Source organism: Danio aesculapii, chromosome 4, assembly GCF_903798145.1.
Source record: "Danio aesculapii chromosome 4, fDanAes4.1, whole genome shotgun sequence".
Taxonomy (NCBI): domain Eukaryota; kingdom Metazoa; phylum Chordata; class Actinopteri; order Cypriniformes; family Danionidae; genus Danio; species Danio aesculapii.
Window position 1 is genome coordinate 16,104,084 of NC_079438.1, and position 24,074 is coordinate 16,128,157.

Genomic DNA, 24,074 nt, shown 5'->3' on the forward strand with positions numbered 1-24,074 from the left:
GCTGCTTTTTTCAGAAACGAAAGTGAAAGTGCTGAGTTGTGTCGCCATTTTAAACAGAATCCAAGGCATAATATCTTTAAATCTTTAATGTCTTGACAAAACGTGTAAGGTTTATTAATCTATATGGATAATTATATTTGAATCCTAATCAAAAAGAGGATGGCTGTGATTCTTCATTTGTTTACTCGTGATGAGCTTCTGGATTTCAGAGATTTGAGTGTCTCAGCTGCTGATCTATTCTATTCTGCATTCAGCTGAATTATAAAGGCTGATCAATGACTGGAGATCTGTGATTGTCCATTAGTTTCTTCTAGAGTTTCTGCTGGAGATCAAACTCTCCAGATCCATCATGGAGGACACACACACTTCTGGAGACCAGGATTTGTTTACAGGATGCAGGTATTAGGTCCACACTTGACATTCCATATAATTTTTTAATTTTTTTACAAGATGTTATATTTACTTTGTTAGTTGTGGTTATAATCTGTCAGATAATTTAACACACACAGTGCTGTTTAAAGAGTGTTTTTAATGATAAAATGTTGAATAATATGGTTTGACTCCAGTGTGTGCAGTGCTGAACTTTAATCATCTCAGTTTTAGTTTATGTAAGAGGAAGAGAGCAGAAGCAGAGCCCAGCTGTGTGTCTATGAAGAGTGACTGGTCTATGAATCGACCAATACATTTTAAGAGTGAAAACACGCGACCTGCTGTCAGGTAGAAAATCTCTTTTATATCTGCAACTGATTAGTATTTTTATAATAAATTAATCAAGTAATTTGTGTTGTGGATCTGTTGGGTTTAAAATGTTAGATGTTGTATCTGAGCTCTGCAGGATAGTGGTTGAAGATATCTGGGTTAAAATCAGCGGCTTATTATTATTTAGTGAGGTAGATGGTGGGTTTAGGTTTTGGGTAGGATTAGGCATACACAATAAGATCATACTTTATGACTACTAATGAGCAGTTAATATGTTAATATTATGCAGGTAATAAGCTGGTAGTTAATAGTATGATTTGTGACCTAAACTAAAGTGTTCCTGATCATGTCATAAAGGGTTTTTCCTGCACACTTTCCCCTGCTGTTTCTGTACTGTACTGATCAGCCATTTCTCTGATCTGAGTCTGTTTTAACTGAACCACAGTCATCATCATGTTGTGCCATATATGCTGCTGATCAACAGATTTAGTGGCAGCAGTTTCTATAATTGATATTTCAGGAGTTCACCTGCTCATTGAGTCATGACAGATGATGGTAAATGAACTTGACTTGCTGTCCTTAAAGGCTGGACTTGAGCTCTGCAGACAAACCCCCAATGAGTGGCTTTCTGACTGACTGATGAGGAGGAGGATTAGGGGAGCTGCTGAATGCTGGAAATAACAGTCAGCTGACACAGTGCAGTGGCTGCTGCTTATATAGCCATGTGATAATGATTGCCTGAATGATTAGGCTCCTCCCACATCTACACTGTCAACTTCATTCAGTGATTATTAGTTGATTCAGCTCTAATCTGCTCTAATAGTGCTGCATTTTCTATTATGCTTTTTCTACTAGAAATGAGCCTTGATCTGTGTTTGCTGTAACTTTAATCTTCCCTGTTTTAGCTCACGTAAGAGGAAGAGAGCAGAAGCAGAGCCCAGCTGTGTGTCTATGACGAGTGACGTGTCTATGGAGTTACCAAGCCATTTTAGTATTAAAATCACACAACCTGCTCTCAGGTAGATCATTTCTACACACACACGATTACACTGCAGCATTTATATGATCGTGTGTTTTCTAATAGATCAGAAATTATTACACTTTATTCTCACATTCCAGTGAGACATTTTATTACAGGGAACAAAATACAGGAGACTTTAAAACTAAATGTCCACACACTCACATTTGATCATTAGTGAAGCACCAAAGTAGTAATGAGTAACTAAAGTATTAAAGGGCACCTATGGTGAAAAACCTACTTTTCAAGCTGTTTGGACAGACATGTGTGTAGGTATAGTGTATAGACCATCATATTGGGGTGATATAAACAGACCCAGTCCTTTTTAACATAAAACGGTGGACTAATTGGAGTGGTTTTCAGAGCGATCGCAACTTGACGTAGGAGTGCGGTCCCCCCGCCCACCAATATTGATTGACTGGCGCGCATCACATTATCATCAGTTTGTTGTTTCACGTCCGCCATTTTCAGCGTGTGAGTCAAAGCGATGTCACTAAAGCAACGCCCTTGCTCTATTTTTAGATGGCAGGCTCATTAGGCTCAACACAAGATCAACATTCACCACATGATCGCTTAGGTAGGTTTGCAAACATGTGTACTTTTCATTGCATCTACCTTAAACTTCAGCCGTTTGCATTTCTCGCAGTCACAGAAGCTCCCTGTGATCTTAACTACGTGCAGCTGGAAAGTGCGAGTGTGTTGCCTCACGTGCGCGTCTCTCTATTGCAAATAAAATAACGAACTTGCCTGCAGGTCGCAAACCAGCATTTTAGAATTCTAAACATAGGTTTATCATGAGGCTAAATCCAGCTTCTTATTCGCAGCTTCTTATTGACGCTATCCAGTCCACCTTAAAAACCGCGACGCTTCCGTTTTCAGCTTCTTATTCACGCGCTCAACTTAGGGACCGTGTTTATTTTTGTTCCTATTTTAAAAAACGAAAAATGTTAAATGAAACTGATATATGATCGAAATCAGGCTGCAAGCATGAAATCTAATTACATCATTGATTAATTATAGACAGTGCCATCGTTTGAGTTCAGTATGTTTCTGTTTTTTCCAGAAATATAGTCCTTTATGAGGGTACACTTCATGTTTCTGCCGCGCCACAGAGTGCCATCTGAATACTTTCATTTTAAATAACATCCATTTATGCGTGTCTAATGTGCCGTGTTGCTGCTCCGAGCGGCGCATCTAGTGTCTCAGTCAAAGTTAATTCAGTGTGCATGGTTATTAGTCTCGGTGTACAAGCTCGGCACTTTAAACTAGCACACAGTTGGCTGTAAAACTATACAGACACAAATGATTTTGTACTCCCTGCTTGGTCTGTGTCCGAGTCGTACATGTACGGCTGAATGCTGGTCCTCTCACTCATGTTGCTTCTCTCTGTCTGCCTGTCTTTTGCCAAACACGGAGCGGGGGAGCTCTTGGCTCCGCCCCCTTGTTACGTTGGGTGGGAAGTCGAAACAAATTTTCATATGAAGCAACACACCCCTGAAACAGCGAGCTGTGTACATGCCCCCAAAATGACACATTATAACACATTATAATAGAAAAATCTGAACTGTGTTTTGAACTGAACCTAAACTGGCACACTCACAAGAACCATAGTATTAATATTAAATAAAAAAAGGGGTAAACTATGCCCTTTAATACTCTAATTCAAATAGCCCTGCTCTAATTGTTAGAGCTAGTCGAATGAGTTTACATGCTTTTACAATAGTCAGCAAAATAGCCAAAGTGTGGGCGATCATAAGAAAGATTTTAGACAAGATGAATGAACAAATTCAATGAGACAAACACACCACATTTTACCTGATAAATAATTATGGGCAAGAGAGATAATGATTAAAAAAGAACTCTATTCAATCATTGCTATTTTCATTGTTGTTATCATTTTAAAAAGGTGAAGCAATGTTACAGTGCTGTTACCGAAATCCTGAACTCTTAGAGCAAATGCTTGTATGATCTGGAGATTATTGTGTGAAACAAAAACTATATTCAGTCAGAAAGTGAGCTGACAGAAGGCAGAGGCAGAGCAAACAGTCAGGGTGATACGCTGAAAGATGTAGACAGGAGAGATGAAAAGAATTATTATTATTTTATTGATGGCAAAACATTTAACAAGTATATGATCACAACCAGTGCTTGGGAAAGTTACTTAGTAACTTTTAATAGAAAGTAATGCATTATTTAACTTTTGTGTTACTTTTTCTTACCTGAGGTTAGATCTCTTTCAGAACTTGCAGGTGTTTTTTCACCTTTTTTATAGAGAAGCTCTGCATTTATTCATTCATTCGTTTTCTTTTTGGCTTAGTCCCTTTATTCATCAGAGGTCACCACAGCAGGTGTTTTAGCAGCGGATGCCCTTCCAGCTGCAAACCATCCCTGGGAAACACCCATACACAGTCATTTACACACACACACACACACACACACACACACACATGCACACACACACACACTCATACACAACAGACAATTTAGTTTACCCAATTCCTCTATAGCGCATGTGTTTGGACTGTGGGGGAAACCGGAGCACATGGAGCAAACCCACGCTAACACAGGGAGAACATGCAAACTCCATACAGAAATGCCAACTGACTCAGCCGAGGCTCGAACCAGTGACCTTGTTTTTTCCTGAGATGACAGTGCTACCCACTGCACCACCGTGCCACCCCACTCTACATTTAACAACGATCTGTATAACCTACACCTTCATTTCCTTTATAAAAATGTAGGATAATATTATATTTTGAGAATTTTCTGAGCCCAGAACTCTACATGCTGTATATACAGATTAATGACCGCATGTACAGTAATGTGTGCTACTTTTGTACGTTTTTTGTTATTAGTAAGGTAAATTTACTGTCCATCGAGATAAAGATTGCAACAAAGCCTAAGAGTGCTAACATGAAATAATTTATTAAGGCAAAAAGTACTGTTAAATGTTACAGCATTTTGAGCAGTAGATGTGATCAGTGTGTGGTGTTTAAAGTGATCAGTGTGTGGTGTTTAAAGTGCTTCACAATGGAGCTATAAGGGTCATTTGAAGACTTAAGTCGGTTCTTGCTGATCTGGGACAGTTTCTGCATTACTATAGTTTGGTTCTGGATTAAATCTGTGTATTGTGTCTCAGCTGTTTCAGAGAAAACACGCATGACTTTACTAAAGGATCTTTACACTCGTACTCATTGATTCTTTGTGTTGTTGTTGTTCCTGCAGTGTGGATGGAGATGATCATACTGGAGACCTGCAGCAGGATTCACTCCAACCAGAACATGATGAACTTCAGAGCGTCAAAGACCAGCACAAAACCATCATGAAGAACAAGTATGAGAGATTATATAAGTATGAGGGAATCAACCATCAAGAGACTCAAACTCTCCTAAACAGGATCTACACACAGCTCTACATCATAGAAGGAGAAAGTGAAGGAGTGAATGAAGAACATGAGGTTTTACAGATGGAGAAAACAACCAGAACAAAACCCTCACAACACACTCCAGTCTACTGCAATGACATCTTTAAAGCCTCAGCTGGAGCAGGACATGAGGAGAAGACAAAGGTGGAGAAAGCCCAGATCAAGACTGTTCTCACTAAAGGCATCGCTGGAATCGGGAAAACTGTCTCTGTGCAGAAGTTCATTCTGGACTGGGCCGAGGGAAAAGACAATCAGGATGAAGATTTCATGTTTGTGCTTCCATTTCGAGAGCTGAACTTGATCAGAGATCATCAGTACAGTCTTCACAGACTTCTGCTGGACTTTCATCCTGAACTTAAAGATCTGGAGGCCAATATTTATGAGCAGTGTAGAGTTGTGTTCATCTTTGATGGTCTGGATGAAAGCAGAATCACACTGAAGTTTTCAGATGAGGAGAAAGTTTGTGCTGTGACTGAATCTTCATCAGTGGCTGTGTTGATATCGAACCTTATGAAAGGAGATCTGCTTCCCTCTGCTCTCATCTGGATCACCTCCAGACCAGCAGCAGCCCATCAGATCCCCTCCAAATACATCAACCGTCTGACAGAAATTCAGGGATTCACTGAGCCTCAGAAGGAGGAATACTTCAGGAAGAGAATCAGCGATGAGCATCAAGCCAGCAGAATCATCTCCCACATCAGAAGAGCAAGAAGCCTCCAGATCATGTGCCACATACCCGTCTTCTGCTGGATCTCCTCCACTGTGCTTCAGAAGCTCTTGGAAGAAGATCTGAGTGCAGAAATCCCTCAAACTCTGACTGAGATGTACATCCACTTCCTGCTGATTCAGATCAACATGAGGAAGCAGAAGTATGAAGAGAGAGATAGAGAGGAACTCCTGCAGTCCAACAGAGGAGTGATCGCCAAACTTGCTGAAGTGGCTTTCAGACAGCTGATGAAGGGCAATGTGATGTTCTATGAGGAGGACCTGATTGAGAGCGACATAGACGTCACTGACGCCTCAGTGTATTCTGGGATCTGCACTGAGATCTTCAAGAAGGAATCTGTGATTCATCAGAGGAAAGTCTACAGCTTCATCCATCTCAGCTTTCAGGAGTTTCTGGCTGCTTTCTTTGTGTTTTACTGCCATTTAACAAAGAAGAGAAAACCGCTGAGGTTGATTTATAAGAGAGAATATTTATATAATCAACATGTACAGGCCAGGTCTGAGAAGTCTTTGTATAAACTGCTCAGATCAGCAATAAAAAAAGCTGTCAGGAGTAGTAATGGTCATCTGGATCTGTTCCTGCGGTTCTTGTTGGGCGTCTCACTGGTGTCTAACCAGAGACTCTTCCAGGATCTGCTGACAAACACAGAGAAGAGCTCAGAGAGCATCCGGAGAATCATACTGTACATTAAGGACAAGATTAAGAGAGATGAGCGTCTCTCAGCTGAAAGATCCATCAATCTGTTCCTCTGTCTGCTGGAGGTGAAAGATCAGACTCTGTCCAGAGAGATTCAGGAGTTTGTGAAATCAGACAAACACCAAGAGGAGGAACTCTCTCCTGCTCACTGCTCAACAATCTCCTACATGACTGAGATGTCAGAGGAGCCGCTGGATGAGTTTGAGCTGAAGAAATTCAACACATCAGATGAGGGAAGACGGAGACTGATACTAGCTGTGAGAAACTGCAGAAGAGCTCTGTGAGTAATTATTATTCATTCATTGATCACAGAAGACACACATCAGTCTGCACTGAAGACTCAGATCAGTTTAGTAAGTCACTGCCCTGCTTTAACAGATTCACACAAACACTGTTTATTCCTCATCTCAATACTGAAGCAGAAAGACAGAAGCTGAAAACACTCTGGTCAACAGCTGTGTGTGTGTGTGTGTGTGTCAGGGTTTTGTCTTTTGTTTATTTAATTCTTAGCTTGTGATAGAACTCTGACACTCTCTCTTGTTTGTTTTCTTTTTGTGAGAGCATTGGTTTGAGTTTGCTTGAATCATGTACTCTTTCTCTGTGTTCTTGTGAGTTCACAGCGTCAGGTCATCTTGAGCTGTATACTTTGTTTGGTATTTTGCTTTTGTCAGAGGTTCCTGTTCATGTCTTTACATGCAGTTGTGTCGCAGCAGCATGTCTTGTTTAGTTTGTCTTTTGCATTAGTTCTTGTTTATTGTCTATGCTTTTGTTTTGTGTTTAGCACATGTCTTGTGTTGTGTATTTCCATGTGCTCATTTGTCTATTAGTCAGACTCTACCCTTCTTGTTACTTGTTCATTTTGTTAATTTGTTTCACCTGAGCTCCTGGTTTTAGGCTTTGTTTGCTCCTCTATTTATTCCCCCAGTTTGCTTTTGTCTGTGTTGATTCGTTTCTCATGTTACATATAGTTTGATGCCTGTCTGTTTTTCTGCCCAGTTTGGTTTTTTGTTTTACTTAAAATTACTGATTATCCTACCATACCTCTGTGAAGTTGGCACCACATAAAAAAAAAATAATCCCCAAAACGATGCCAGTCGTTTGTGCTACGATTGTGCTGGTTTGGGGTCTGAGATATTAAGCATTATATTTTTTGACCGAGTGACGTCACTTTCCACCCCATGTTGCTCAAATGACTTCATCTAAAACACTTCATCTATTTTCGTTGTTTAGATATAATTAAAATATTTCAGGAGCCGTGACATCACTCTCCACCTCAGGTTGTCTAAATCACACCAAACTAGTGTCATTCGTTTGTGCTGGATTTGTGTTGGTTTGTGCCGGTAAAATAAACACTGTATCTATGTTTATTGTTTAGATATTGACTTATCAAAATATTTCGGGAGCCGTGACGTCACTCTCCACCCCAGGTTGTCTAAATCGCACAAAACTGGTGTCATTCGTTTGTGCTAGTTTGTTTCATAAAATTAACACTGTATCTATTTTAATGGTTTAGATATTGCCTAATCAAAACACTTCGGGAGCCGCGACGTCACTCTGCGCCCCATTATGTCCTCTAAATTGCACAAACCAGGTGTCATATTCATTTGTGCTGGTTTGTGCAGTTACATAAACACTTTATCTGTTTTCGTTGTTTAGATGTAACCAAAATATTTAGTTAGATTTGTGCTGCTTTGTGCAGTGGAAATGAACATCAGATATTTAGTATTCGTGCACAAATATGTTATTTTCCTTTACTTACAATTTGTGTTCGTTTGTGCTGCAAAAAAAATTATTTGTAGGCCTAAAAATAATATTAGATCATTAAGAGGTCTCTCACCCCAGTTGCTCCACATTTATATAAAAGTTTCATAGTGCTGCTTCTATTATTAAAATATTGAATATTGAATTAAAGATAATGACATCACCAGCCACCCATGTATCATATTCTAAAATATTTTGATTAGTTTGTCCTGACAGAATTTTTACGTTTGATATATCGATATACCATATCGCCCAAGCAACCCCCCCCCCTCCCGTGAGATCGCTGATACACAATATTATTGCATGGGGATGCGGCAGTGTTCTGTTTACTTATTTGCTCTTTTATTTCCTCATTTCTAAACATATTTAACAAACTTTTCTTGACTTTTTACTCACACAAACAACATCTGTACTTTTTATCTTGGAAAATAATTAAAATCAGTGAAAATCACTGTGCTTCTCCAGCTAAACAGGACATTTGTACATTGTATTTGCTCAAATTTAACAGTGTTGCTCTTGGATGATTGTGTTTGTTTTCTGATGAGAGAAATAGTTGAATTTTAGACACAGTATTGCCGTCTCGCCGCAGACATGCCCCTAATATTACATTTACTGTAGGCCTAAACACTAAACTTTACACTGAGCTCAGTAAAATGCTCTTTTGATTAGTTATTAATAATCTGTTCAATAATTCATTAAAGTCATATAAATGGGCAAATACAGGTTTCATTTAATGTAATGTAGTTTAAATAAATAAATAAAAAGAAAATAATTTTAAAGGAAATAAATAGGCGTTTTTTGAAAATGCCCATGTGGCTGGAGTGTGTCAGCAATTCCTGCAATTCACTACAGTTTTGAGTGCGAGTCTAAATCTAGCCCTCCATGGGTTAATACGTTTGATTTGCAGTGATAATGTCTATGTGATTTTGTTGTGTAAAGAACAATGTATTTAATAAGAATATTTCATTTATTCAGATCTAGGATGTGTTATTTTAGTGTTCTATTTTTTTTTTTTTTTTTTTTTTTTTTTGAGCAGTATATACATATCATTTATTTTCAGTGTTCCTTTTATCACTGTAGACTGGACTCATGAACACTCAACAGAACATTTCTTATTGCTGATTTTGTTGCTTTTTGTCCTCTACACAGGCTACAGCGCTGTAATCTCACTGTTGAGTCCTGTGAGAGTTTGTCTTCAGCTCTACAATCCTCAAACTGTGTCCTGAGAGAGCTGGAGCTGAGTAACAATGACCTGCAGGATTCAGGAGTGAAGCTTCTCTCTGATGGACTGAAGAGTCAACACTGTAAACTGGACACACTGAGGTAAATGATTTTACACTCAACAACATCAACAAGTGTTTTGATTTAGATGGAAATGTCCAGATATACTTAAGAGCATTAGTGGATAAACTGCAAAATACTGCATTTTTTAATGAGTTGCTCTTTTTCTTATGCAGTTCAGGAAATCTGTGTATTTTAATGATTATTTTAATTAATTACCTCTAAAATCTTTATATTTGATATTTTTTCTATGATCATATTTATAGTTTATCTTTGAATTGGTTTATTGGAAAGATATATTCTGGATTTTGTCAGATGTTTTGGTAATTCTGTCAACAAAAAACAGAAACAACAGAAACAATGTGGATGAGGTCTGAGGAGGTTTCTGGACCCTGAAGCAGGTTTGACATGCTCTGATAATTTGCATTTTGCAGGTTCTTGAATATATAAAGTCTCATGGCCCTCTTGTCTAAACTGATTTTTTGCAGTTTTCTTAGATTTTAAAATATTCAAGAATATTAGAGAGCATTTAATGTTCAGTTTTATTAAATAACAATTGTTAATTATTCTAATTGACACATTCCAATAGTTTTGTCATAGTATTAACCTTATAGTTTGTTTTTACATCAGATGAATTACTAAAATCACACTGTTAATGCAATCTGTGTTCTTTTTTCTCAGACTGGCCATGTGTAATCTCACTGTTCAATCCTGTGGGAGTTTGTCTTCAGCTCTACAATCCTCAAACTGTGTCCTGAGAGAGCTGGACCTGAGTAACAATGACCTGCAGGATTCAGGAGTGAAGCTTCTCTCTAATGGACTGAAGAGAAACAGTAAACTGGAGACACTGAGGTAAATTATATTGCACTCAACAGATACAGTTACATATTGGGTTAACAAATTCAGTGGATTGGCAGAAGAAGAAACAAAACATTTGCAGGGTTGTGATTTTAATCATAGCTATACAAATGTCTGTTTATCTATAAAATATATATTTAAAAGCATTACTGAATACATTATTACTATGCAAAAACTATTCCAGAAGTAAAAGCTCAAAAGAGTGTAAAGATGATGATCACTTAATTTAATTGATGATTTTAGCACACATCAACAATCTAAAAGGTGTGTGTTATCTCTAACACTTAGATGAACACTGTACAGCTGGATGTATAGGTATGCCATTCTCTTCAAACTCTGCTGAAGTGTGACTTTAACTTTATAAATGTCCACATCTTTTTGTGATCGGTTGAAAAAGATCTTTTAATTTATTATTGATATATTATCGTTCATTTATTGAGTGGATTCTTAAATAAGTAATGACTTTAAGAATGGGAAAACATTTACTCGAGTTAATCTGGAAAACAATAGTGTGATTTATTTGTTTGTCAGCCTTTAATACCCTAATTTGATTCTACAGTGTTACTTTGCTCATCCCTTTTTTCATTACAAATAATCCTAAATTAGTATTGTAGAATGTCCCTTGCATGACAAAAACAATCAAGCTATGTGGAGGATCAGTTAATAGTAGCACCTAAAACATTACTTTAAGAATTCCTTCTGAGGTCAAATGTCTTATTCCTCACAGCAGACTTTACAGCTTGATGTGATGTATTATGAACAATGTCTTTGCTCTGTACAGTTATAAAGATGATTTTGAGTCCTTGTTGAGTGTTTGAGTGTGTTTGTTGATCTCAGGGCTTGATCAATAAGGAGAGCTAATCAGGATGTGTATTTTCATCACTGCTGTTCACATGAGCAGAAACAGCAGTCAGCATCTTCACAACACAAAGAGATGTGTGATTGTCAGAATGTGTGATGTGGACTCTTGCTGTGTTTGTAGATTGTCTGGCTGTATGGTGACAGAGGAAGGCTGTGGTTTTCTGTCTTCAGCTCTGACTTCAAACCCCTCACACCTGAGAGAGCTGGATCTGAGCTACAATCATCCAGGCGATTCAGGAGTCAAGCTGCTCTCTGAACAACTGCAAGAACCAAACTACACACTGGACAAACTCAAGTATGTGGAGCATCACTGGCCTTTGGGCTTTTACACTTAATGGGTTTCAGGAGTTCACATTCAGATATTGCTTGATGATAATAATAGCAGGTTTGGCATGCTGTCCCGGGAGAGAACCCTGATACAACATCAGGTAGTTCTAGAGAGCTCTTTTCTTTTCTACCTGAGGAAAAGCAGTGGATGGGGGCTTCTTCAAAAAACAAAGATGAGGGAGTAATGCTAGACGGGCTATTCATGGGGTGTTTGGAATAATCTGATTGGCTTACTAATGATTACGGATGAGAGACCAGCTGTGATCAATCCTATCATGTGCTCCTCTCCAAAGCTGCGGTCACACTAGGCTTTTTCTCCCATAGACTTCCAATCATACGCACGCGAATGCATCAGACCTGAAACGCAATGTCATGCATCAAGTTTCGCATGTAGCTGCGGTGCAAAGTTCAAGCTTGGTGAACTCTGACCTGCGAAATCGCATCACTTGACTGCGTGAGACCAATCGAGGATCAAAACAGAAATTTCTGGACAGAAATTTAAAACATTGACCAATCACTCACTTTTTTAATGTCTAATCATCTTGTTTAATCCCGCCCCTTTTCGCAGCGCCGTACGACAGAATTTCGCACACACAAAGACAAGTGTGACCGCAGCTTTAGTTTGTGAAACTTCACTTAAAAACAAACTGATCTTTAGTTGTCTGTGAGGGTTATGAGGTTAGGACATACAGAAGATACAGCTTGTAGAGTATAACAGTCATGTCTATGGAGAGCAAATAATTCAGCATCAGTGAATGTAAAGGGAGGTGTACAAACTTTGTTTTTAAAAATTTTCATAAATCACTTTCAAAAGTCCTCTTCAATTTGCTTCACTATAAAACATTTTCTAATGACATTCTAGTTCTAAAGGCAATTGATTTTATACAACACAGCCTAATTTGAACAGGTTTTAGTGCTCTTTATATAAATTAAACTAATATTGTTGTGTTGCGTGTGTTGACCGGTGTCAGCTATTAAACTGAAACTACTCACATTCTGAACTTATTTTGAAAACAAGCCTTTGTAGCCTACTTCACTTCTATTCCAGTCTCCAGATATTAAAGGTGCAGTAGGTGATTGTCTTCAGAAACATGTTTTGTTGTGTTGGTTAAAAGTCTCTTAACAGGCCAAGTAGTGATTAAAGTAAATGATATAAGCGTATTTATATGTATTGTTATATTCTGGGTACGGCATAAAACTTAAAAAATGTTAATCCAATCCAATATTGTCAAGCCGATAATTCTGATAAGTAGTCCAAACTGTCTGCCAGCAAATGTAGATTTGTACAACTGCGCACACATTCATGCAGATCCGCCATTAGCGTGTGAACGCAGCTGTTGTATATTTCGTGGCATTGTTATTTCAGTACAGCACCCAGAATGCATTGAGATGTTTACCGGAAATCCCCAGTTGTGATTATCTAAAACAGCGAAGTAAACAGAGAGCAGTCAAGCCAGCCTGTGTGTCATCTTATTCTTTATGCAATGTTCATTATCCACATGGATATAATAGCAGTGCGTGCACACAAGAGAGATAAGAGTGGTAAAATCAAATGCTGAATCAAAACTTTTTCAAATCCTGAATCAATATTGGAGGTACTTTTGCACATTGGAGAATGGATGACACCATGGCTGAAGTATTTCTATTAGACAGGTAATGTTCTGTTTTGAAAATATTTTAGTCACGCAAAGCTTGTTGTTACAAATGGGTTATTTGCACAGAAATGTTGTTCAGCCACTTAAATCTTCTGGTGAAAGATTGATGTGACTATTTTCAATTTCATAAGGTCCTTTTACAGCATTAATAATGTAGATTTATATTTAGTTTAACAACAAAACATCAGTAAACAGCTCTATTCCACCTAGCCTGCTTTACTGAGCTGAAGTTGGTTTTATATTCACATTGTTTCATTTTTGAACAATGATGCGCTCCCTATATTGTTTACCATGCTTCTCTGAATATTCGCTCTGAAATAGCATGTAAGTATGGCTTAGTAATAAGTGTAATTCCTGCGCGCTCCCGGCCAAGCACTAGTCACTTTAGGTCAACACATGGGAGAGGGTTCTGCTGTCATCTTTAAGGTGCGTGTGCTCGTGTTCTCAGGAGGCGTGGCTTTGGATGGCAGGGGAGGGACTGTTTTCCCTGAGATTTATGCTAACAGGTTAGCATTGTGGCAGATCACCTACTGCACCTTTTAATATTGACCAATGCCATGTTAACACACTGTTGTCATGTAAAACTCATATGAGACTTTATATGATATTTATATATGGCCCAAAATTCCTCTACAAAATTTGTGTGTGCTTTCTAGTATGAAAGTGGCCATAATCGGTCTGATTTTTTATAGAACATGTATTGCACTTGCATGAAACACATGAGGAAATGCTGAGTGGTTTATATAGGGAAGAGACATGGTTGCTGTATATGAATCATGCAGGTTTTTCTTCTTATGGGCAGGCTCGCATTTCCAAGGTGCACGAACTGACCGATCAGCTTCATACTTTGTAAGGATTATACACATTTCGGTAGAGTAATTACCTCAGACAAACAGAGAACACTGCAGTGCTTTTTTGTCAGGTTTCTGCCACTCTGGTCTTGTTAACCCACCAAACACTAGACGTTGTGCGGACGTGCAGATCACGTATATTTTGCGTCGGTCCGTCCGAGACCACATCTGCACGTCGGTTCGACGTGCAAATCTGGTCGACATATTGACGTCGGACTACGACCACTTTTGGACATGAATTCAACGTTCAAATCTGACCTGTTTTGGACGCATACGGTTGATTAAAAAAAAAATAAATAAATAAATGCATTATTGTATTTGAGTGAAAGTCCGATTCCCTTATTTAAGTCAGCACAAGGTCTAGCGCAGAATACATTTTGTTGAGGAAAGAAATTTATATATATATATATATACTCCAAGTCACTGATTGAAGTGTACTACACACCTAACTATTTTTATATTTTAAAACAAATTAAATCTCCAATAAACGTGGCGAAAGTGACAATTGCTTAAATTACAAATAAATAAATGAATAAATAAATACCTGATAAATGTAATCGAATTGAGTAAAATAAAAACATTACACTATACAAATGGTACAACTTAATGCACTTTATTACTAACTCTACACATATATAACCAACTTTATATGTTGTTGCAAAAGAAAACGATTCACTGAATAAATAATCACATTTTTAAGCATTATTCACAATATTAGTCTCATTAAAAATAAAGTGTTGTAGCAAAACAATTATTGCAACAAAACATTTAGCAACTTGCACACAATGCTGTCAAGGTATTGGTGTTTTTATTGTACAGATTGCACAGCCAAAGAAATCAGACACATGTACATGACTTATTTTAATGAAGCTTCTAGAAAATATAGAGAATAAATTTGTTTGACCACTATTTTAAACAAAACAATTGCACACTGTGAACGTATTGCATTTATTCATTTGAATATAATAAATTGCTATTCAAATTTGTTTTATATGTAACAATTATAGTAATTACATATATAACTTTTACAATTTATGTTTTCATAATTTCAAAATAGAATATTAAAATCTAAAAGATTATAGCAAAATTGCTATTTTAGTTAGGATTATGGTGCTCCATTCTCTGATGCTCCTCTCAAGATAAGAGCACAGTCTCAAGTCCACATATAACTGTTGAAGCATCAGACAGGCAAAAGCTCAATTTATATGCTTGGTTATTTGATGGCTTTTCTATGCTCAAATTAAAGAGATTCAATAAAATAATCCTATTTACTCTAAATGCTGTTGTTGATAGAATTTTGACATGGTTACACCTCAACTGCACTCATCATCAATTGTTTTAAGACTTTTGCAGTAAGGATGTTGCCAGCTTTGATGTTGGATGTTGTTTAGTTGGCATCATAATAGTTAGTCAAGTTCTAAAATGACTTCACATTAAATACTTACTGGAAATGGTGTTGTAAGTTGTAACCTGCCATCATAATACATAAAATAAAATAAGGCATTTGATCTAATTACATTTTTAAATGTGAAATGACCTGACATGTGGCCAAGTATGGTGACCCATACCAAAACATCATTTGTTCTCTGCATTTAACCCGTCCAAGTGCACACACAGCAGTGAACATACTGACCACACACCCGGAGCAGGTATAAAATAAATAAATAAATAAATAAAAATAAAATATATTTAACTGCATTTCCCCAATGTGACACTTACAGTAGTATTAAAATAATACTCTGCAAATTAACTACAAAATCAACTACAAAAATATTTATATATGTATTTTAATTCACTTTTTGGTAAGTAGTAGTCTAGTGTTGATGTTGTTAATTCTTTTTTGCAAAGTTGGCTATTTATTTTATTTCTTGGATTTGATAAAAATGTAATCATTGCCTCATAAACTGGTAATGTCATATGTATTTAATTACTTTTAAAGAATACATTGTAATAGAATAGTAGATTTCTTTTATTTTTGTAATTGTGCAGTTGAGTTCAAGTGTGCTTGAATGGCACTTTTCACAATAAACTGAAGCAAAGTATGCAGAAAAAGCCCTGCCCAATTCTGTGATGCACTGAGGCAATTTTGAGTCAAAAACGCAGCGCTGTGAGGGGTCAGCTATCACGGTCTAATCATCAAAATAAAGAGAATACATCCAATAACAAATTCTCCTTGGAAGACAGAACTTCAGAAAGCGAGGATTTTGAAATCAGAAACGACCTAGGACTGACCTTCCAGGTAACCAAATTGCATTTATGTACAAACATTACTGTTGATATTAGCCTGTTGTCTAATAATTTATTTGAATGTCAGCATGTTTCTGTCAATCATCAGAAGCCAGAAAAAAAAAAGATAAGCCAATGATGGCATAAAGACTGCCTTTTGATGACTGATAGCCACCCCTCTTGTTATCATGCTGAGCTAAAGAAAAAGTAAATACGGAACTAATGTTCAAAAATGAATAAATGTTTGAACGAAGAAAAAACATTCATTTTCATATTTTATCTATTTTAAAATGGATTTATTTACTTAGTTATGGTTTTTACAGGTTTTGTCCTCCATGCATATGATAGGTGTGTAAATTCAATTTATCTGACTTGTTTCTCAATCTCCTTGTCACAGAGATGCCCAACACTGATCATGACTTTGTGGAGCCCATGAGAACAGAGGAGCAGCTTGTGGATTATGAACAGGTGTATGTAGATTATACTGTTTACAGAGTCGGACAATAACAAAAAATTACTAACAAATTAAAATTAAATTCTGTCTTAAATTTACTCTAGAAAAAATCTGATTTTACTTTAGCCTGTGGAACTATTGGTGTCATAATCTGTATGCAAGTATGTGACTTAATTTGTGAAATTCTATGTTTTAACTTTTGTGTCTTCATAGTTCGTTTGTTTTTGGACCATGTGTGTCCAAAATAAGGTGAGATTAAAAAAAAAAGTTCTAGCATATTTTTGTTTGTATGTTAATTTTATACTGTGAATGAATAACAAGTGTATTTTTGTACCGGTAAAATTTTTTAAAAGTTTAAAAGTGCATAGAAGACTTTGAATTGTACTAAAATGCTAAAAAAATAATTTTGTAGCATATTTTAGTTTAAAAAAAAAACAGCACAGTTGAGTACACTTGATCTTGAGCTTAACTACTATGAACTACAAGTATATTATAAAAGTGCTCTAAGTGGACATGTAAAGGCAAACTTGTAAATATTTTAAATAATTTATAAGTGTATTTTATTTGTAAAGATAGTATATTTAAAAGTGCAATAAAGATGGTTAGCATTCTATAAAAAGTGTTATCAAATATATTTTTCGAAATAGGTAGTGTATTAAAAGTATATTTTAATTCAATTCAATGGTGTGTCGAGTAAACTTAGGGTGTACTCACACTAGGCACGCTTCACTAAAATCGTGCCAGGACGCGCTTCTCCCCCCTCCCCTCAGCTCGCACTCACATTGCAATTTTACTTTCCAAGCCAGAACATGCTTATGTCATCGATGATGGTACTGTTTAGTTAGGAAGAGAAGCACTGTTGCTCACAGGAGGTTGGGAGGTTGCTATTAGGAGGTTGCTGAAGGTGCAGCTGACATGCAGTGAGGGGTTTGCGTCTTTAATAAACTATGACAGTTCACATTCATTGAAAAGTAACAATGATTAATTAATCCACATGAAACTGACATCCCTTAAAAATTATGTCACGTTTTAAATTTCGCAATTTGCAGTCACACTACAACCTTAGTGAGTCCGAGCCTAACCGAACAACAGTTTGGTGAAGTGATGCCATGTGATGGCAGTATTGCAAGCGGTAAAGTTAGTCTAATTCTGGAACACACTCTCGGATATTAAAATGCACTTATCCGTCAATGACTGAAAATGAGTCAGGCAAAATAAGAAAAATTGACTCTGTATGTTGTGTGTTTAAGGAAAAATGAACAACAAAATACTTCACCAATATCGGACAGAAAGCAGTAGGTCTAATATGCCAAGAAAGTATTGCTGTTTTTAAAGACTACAATCTAAAAGGATGATCACACGGAAAGCGATTTATGCGTTAAGAGGTGCCTATTTTGAACGGTTTACTATCGGCTGCGACGGTTTTGCGCGCTGCTTATGTGCTCTACACACCTCGCGTTTTAACCACCGGCTGCGCCTCACGTTTTTAATCGTAGCCGACTCCAGACTTTGACACCCTTGCGAAGAGAGGGGACCAGGCTCATTGTTCACATTAACACACTCATAATAACTTGACTTAGAATAAAAAAAGACTAAGATTCTTCTTTCGTTTTATCTCATAGTTTTATGATTGATATGAGCATATTAACACAAGCTCAAATCAGATTGTTGTAAATTTGACTCAAATTATATAATAATTGCTGGTTAAATGAGTTTTTGTCATAGAATATATTTTCCATGCACACATCCACTTTAAAGTTATTTTATCAAAGTTTTATGGTTTTATCAAGTTTTATTATGATTGATATATTCTAAAAGCAGTGCAAATTAGATTATTGTAAACTTGACTGAATAGTAAACTTTAAGAATTATTTATAATGTGTTAATATGAGATTTGTTTTCTATCAGACAATATCTTTTCTATTTTCCACAGTAAAAATTATTACATTATTATTATTATACTTTATAAGGGATTATTTTATTGTTTTATGATAATTGATAAGTAAATATAAATAGCAGTGCAAATTAATTTGACTTGTAAATTTGACTTAATAATATAAAAAAGTCTGTTTTGTGTTAATGTGACATGTTGCTGTCTGATATTACAGGTTTCATGCATACTGCCACTATAAATAAAGTTATTTTTTGAAGAATTTGACAAGTGGCCCTTCACTTAGTTTGCAAAACTTAATGTGGTCCTCAGGTCTAAAAAGTTTGCCCACCACTGGTATAGAGTGTGTTGAGAGTGCTGGTTATTCAATCCCAACATGTACAATCCCTGCTAGTACTGAGACTGAATCTTCATCCATCTGAACACAAGTCCACTTCTTTAACCATTAGTGACCCTAAACAATAGACAGGAGGTTTAACCCATAATATCCAATGCTGATGCACCCAGGGGTTGGGGTGAGATGGTTACAGTCAATCCTTCCCTGAGCCAATCCTTCTCAAGAAGTCTAATGGTCCTCATTGAAAGTTTGCAGAGACCCCCTAGTAGTCACTGGACCCTAGTAAAGATGAACACAAAAAACTATCATAGTGTTGGGCTGTAATACCATTCTGGTTATGACAAGATTGTCTACACAATCTTGCTGTATTGTTTACTCACAAGTAATGATTGGTCGCCAACATAAACAAAAAACAATTAAAGGTGCCGTATGTAAGTTTTTGATTCTTCTAAAGCATAAAAATTCCATAACATAATAAACATGTCAAGTGAACATACATGTTTATGTAAATAATAATGTGGTTATTTTAATAATAATTTCAACGTGTTGTCAAGCCTAAGTAAAGCGAAAGCATAATTCTCTTGAACAGCTCTTGCAATTATAACACATTTGTAATCGGCCCATTGATACTTTCACTTTTCATAGAAAGATTAGAAATAGGGGAAATACTTAAATGGAATGATCGCTGGACAAAATTGTAAAATCCAGGAGAATCCTGGTAAAAAACGGGAGGGCTGACAGGTATGGATTAAACGCATCAATACACTGCTTGACCAATTCATAGGCTACGTGATTTATCCATTCATACGAGTGGCAATAGCCTACCGTGATTAGGTGCGACTAAGATCACATCTTAATAAGTACACAGTGGAGTTTGCATTAACCGCACACAGAGACTAACTTTAATTATATTCTAGCTCCAAACTTCAAGCATGGAAAGTCTCGTGACAAATTAGCCTAAATCTGAGGTAACAAACAAAAATTAAAGCCACGCAGCTTTACAAAACAAATAACTATATATATATATATCGAAAACACACTTTAAACACACATTATTTTTAGCATCTGATGACCCGATGCACTAAATTTTCTAAGCATAGCAGTGTGCTTGTACACTTCAGAGAACAGCCGGAGCTGGTCACATTGGTGTTATTGTACACGTCAAAGGTTTAAACATTTTTTCTTTTATTATTTAGTAATTGTTCTGCGTACCACTAGACGGAAGTCCGCATACCACTAGTAGTAAACGTACCACAGTTTGAAGAAAAAAAAAGGCTCCTACATCTTGAATGGGCTGTGCGTGAAAAAATTAAGAGAATTAAAATTTTTATATGAATTTCACATTGTACATGGCAATGAGATATCGCATAATATTGCATAATCAAAAACAACGTAAACATTGTTGCCAGAAAATAATACTAAAAAGTACCTGATAGTCTGTGGGAAAAGAGACAACTTTACCTCTATACAGTAGATCACGGTGGACTCCATACAAAGACTGGCTGCCAAGGAGTATCTAGATGAAAGAACAGAACAGAACTCTGCATGAGTCAGGTGAGCAGAACATAATTTGCTGTAAATAAACATAATATTCAATTAAACAAGCACATAGCCTCTCATGAATTAATGTATACATAAATGAAATTTAGGGACTTAATACACTCAGGTGTTTTCATAACATTGCCAAACAATGGGGACAATTGCTATACTATGAGAAACAACCAAAGACATGTGAAATAATTTTTTTTTTAATAATAATAAATTATATTCTTCCTGACATCAGAAAGTTAAGCCTTTGTATTATTGAATCAATTTACTAATAGACATTAAATATAAAAAGAAATCTCATAAAACAACATTTTAAATTGCACAAAAATAAATAATTAATATTGCTTTGGATGATTTTCTACTTAATATTAAAATACATTAGCATACTGATACTGATATTATGTACAGTAAGTGTCTTTCCTCAAATTTCCCAAAGATGTGACAGTACAGTTGTAGATTTAAAGGGATAGTTCTCCCAAAAATTTTATCTACCATTAATTAGGGAAATTGAACATTATTTACAATATTAATAGCTTTTGGTCAAAAGCTTCCTCAAACAATACTCACGAATGTCTGCATTGCATTTGTAGTATTGTCACGTTTCTGCAAGGGCACACTCCTTGCTAAAAAAAGCTACACACTCAACGGCAGACATTTATGAGTACTGTTTGAGGAGACTTTAAATTAAAGCTAATAATATAGTAAATAATGTTCAATTTCTTACACAGACCAGTAGTTTTACTTCACAAGACTTTGGTGTCACCAGGTGCAATGGCTATTGATTTAGACTTGTTTGTATGTGTATTTTAAATCTAAAAAACAAAAATCACTATTGGCTGCCATTTATATGAATCAGCATTGAGCACAGATTCAGCCAAAACCCTTCTTTAATATTCTACAGAAGAAAAAGGGTAACTACATCTTTGATGAGCTGTGCATGAGTAAATTAATGGGAAATTTAGATTTTTGTCTGAACAGTCCCTTTAACAGTTGTAATGAAATTATTTACGAATATGTATGGTGTGTTGCTGTAATGTTTTAATAGTACAATTTATTTTTAAGTTGAACAGATTATCCATCAGTGGAGGACACCATGGAAAAACCTGTATGATGTATGTATTCAGCATTTCACATTTAGTTCAACATGCAGTATATACAATTCAAACATGAAAAGCAAGAAAAAAAGGACTGACTTCAGATTCCACAACACACAAAAAAACTGTTAAGTGCTAAAATCAATGATGACATGCTGGGATATGCATGTATAAAAATTAATGCATTACACCAAAATCAATCATTATTAAAGCAAAAATCATAAATACTGTACTCTGTTGCATTAATATAAAAATATGCTAGACATATTTATCATTTATTATTTTTAAAATTAATATTACAATAATTGATTGTAAGACAACCAGTTTTCCAGTAAGTTATGTGCTGTAGTCTTTTTTTATTATTTATTTTAATGCTTTAAACAACATACACGAGAAAACAATTATTATAATACTGTATAAATATAAATAAAAGTAGTAAACGTACAAAATGTAATGTATTGTAATTTTTTTTATTAAATTAATAAAAAAATATTCTTACAATTATGGACAAACCTGTAAATAAAAATATTATTATAGGTACATTTTTTTGTGTTTAGAGAATAGATTTAAATCGCAAACTATTATATAATGTTGAGGGTGCACTATCATCATCTGTTTACAAACAGCCGTTGGTCATGTTGACACGTCACATGACCACCGGCTGTTTGTACACAGATGATGATAGTGCACCCTCAACGTCATTTTTTTATAATAGTTTGCGATTTAACTCAATATTAATCTGTAAATACCAAAAATATTGTACATAACAACCCTGTTCATTTGTTACACTTGTTATTATACGTCGGTTTACATATTTACTTGTTTTGCTCGGTTTTAAGCTCAAGGTTCATCTGTCAGTTGTTGGTAAGTATCATTTATTAACGCTAACGTTAGCCTTTCGACGTCGTTTGAATTAATTAATTTATTTTTACGCATGTGCCATCTCTTTAAGGATTTTTTAACGTAAAACCCTACCTTTTTGGCGCATTACCAAATGTTACGTTACAAATGTTTAAACTGTGTTTTTATGACCAAAAAAACGTTAATCTGTGTCGACCATGGCTTACATTACATTAACCGAATGTTATTAAATATTTATGTACTTATGTTACTGTAGTAAACCATGGTTAATTATCGAAAAAGTTAACTGACGTGGTCTATCAGCTGTTGGAGCGGGAAAAATTTAATGTGTCTGATTGGTTTGGGCCATCAGCGCTGAGAAAAGTAACACGTTACATTAAATGAGTTATTAAATTAAGTTTAATAAGCATTACGTTTGATACGGTTAGGTTTCATAAGCAAGAAACAGACTTTACATGATATAATCATAAGACTCACTCCATCCCTGAGGACTAACGTTAACTGCGTTAGTTAGTTAGTAACCAGTTTCAAAATGCTATTATAAGTTAAATGGAGTGTTTGTGCGTGTGATAGAGAGCAAGAAGTAATGGTCAGCCTTAAATACTAAAACGGGCTGTAATCGCGTTTCCAGCATCCCCGCCCCCCGCCCCCCACACACAACGAAAATCACATGCAATTTACTATGTGATAAAATAATGCTATGAATGAAAAGAAATAAAGCACCTTGTCGAAAAAGTAACTCGTATTACCTATAAACCCATGAAGCTCGCGGTCATCGTCGTCCTCCTCCTCTTCTTCGCATTGTAATTCGCACAGTTAGGCTATTTTACTATAGGTGTATTACTGCCACCTATTGATTAGGAATATGGGTCAAAAACAGGAGCACAAACTACCCTTGAGCCCACTAAATTCTATCACATAAACCTGTGTATTTAAAATATCAATAAGAATTTCAATTTATTGAAATTTTCTTTAATTATTTTCTTAAAACATTAATCGAATTGATTTAATAATTTTCATCAAGTTCAGCAAACAGTACATTTATTACAAATATATATACTTTCCAGTTTCATGTCCCTACATTCTGTACAAATAACTTTTAAGACTATTATTATCAAACCTAAGTATTATTAGTTTTGTCACATCTATTTCCTCCTATTGTTCTAAACTTGCCAACAAATCTTTGAATATTGTAGAATCTGTAGAAAGATCTTTTTTTTTCTATTTCAAAATCTAAAAAAACACCTTACTCCATGGCCCATATTTACAGTAATGTTAGCTCCAAAGATTGTTATGTTTTTTTTTTTCCTGCATGGTTTCATTACTCTCCCGTGACCACTTGTTTTAAACTCCATTAATTACACCATTATATCTCAGTAACATAAGTAAATAAATAATTAAAGCTTACCTCTTAGTTCTGCCCACCAAGCCTGCAAAAATAAAGTTAAAACTATAAAAATTTAATTATTTAATCATTTAAGTAAATTAATTAATTAAATTAACTG

At 35.8% G+C, this 24,074-nt stretch overlaps 1 protein-coding gene and 1 long non-coding RNA gene across 2 annotated transcripts; one reads left to right on the plus strand and one right to left on the minus strand.

Moving 5' to 3' along the window:
- Positions 1–624: 624 nt before the first annotated feature.
- Positions 625–6,848, plus strand: LOC130222064 (protein NLRC3-like). Its single transcript, XM_056454688.1, has 3 exons — positions 625–717; positions 1,605–1,718; positions 4,943–6,848. The coding sequence occupies exons 1-3, from the start codon at positions 650–652 to the stop codon at positions 6,846–6,848; spliced, it is 2,088 nt and encodes a 695-aa protein (XP_056310663.1). The 5' UTR covers positions 625–649.
- An 11,216-nt stretch (positions 6,849–18,064) lies between these two features.
- Positions 18,065–23,385, minus strand: LOC130222267 (uncharacterized). The gene is made up of 3 exons (XR_008836396.1): positions 23,319–23,385; positions 20,528–20,582; positions 18,065–19,345 (listed from the first exon to the last, which is right to left on the minus strand). It is a non-coding gene; the product is annotated as an uncharacterized LOC130222267 (long non-coding RNA).
- Between the last annotated feature and the right edge of the window lie 689 nt (positions 23,386–24,074).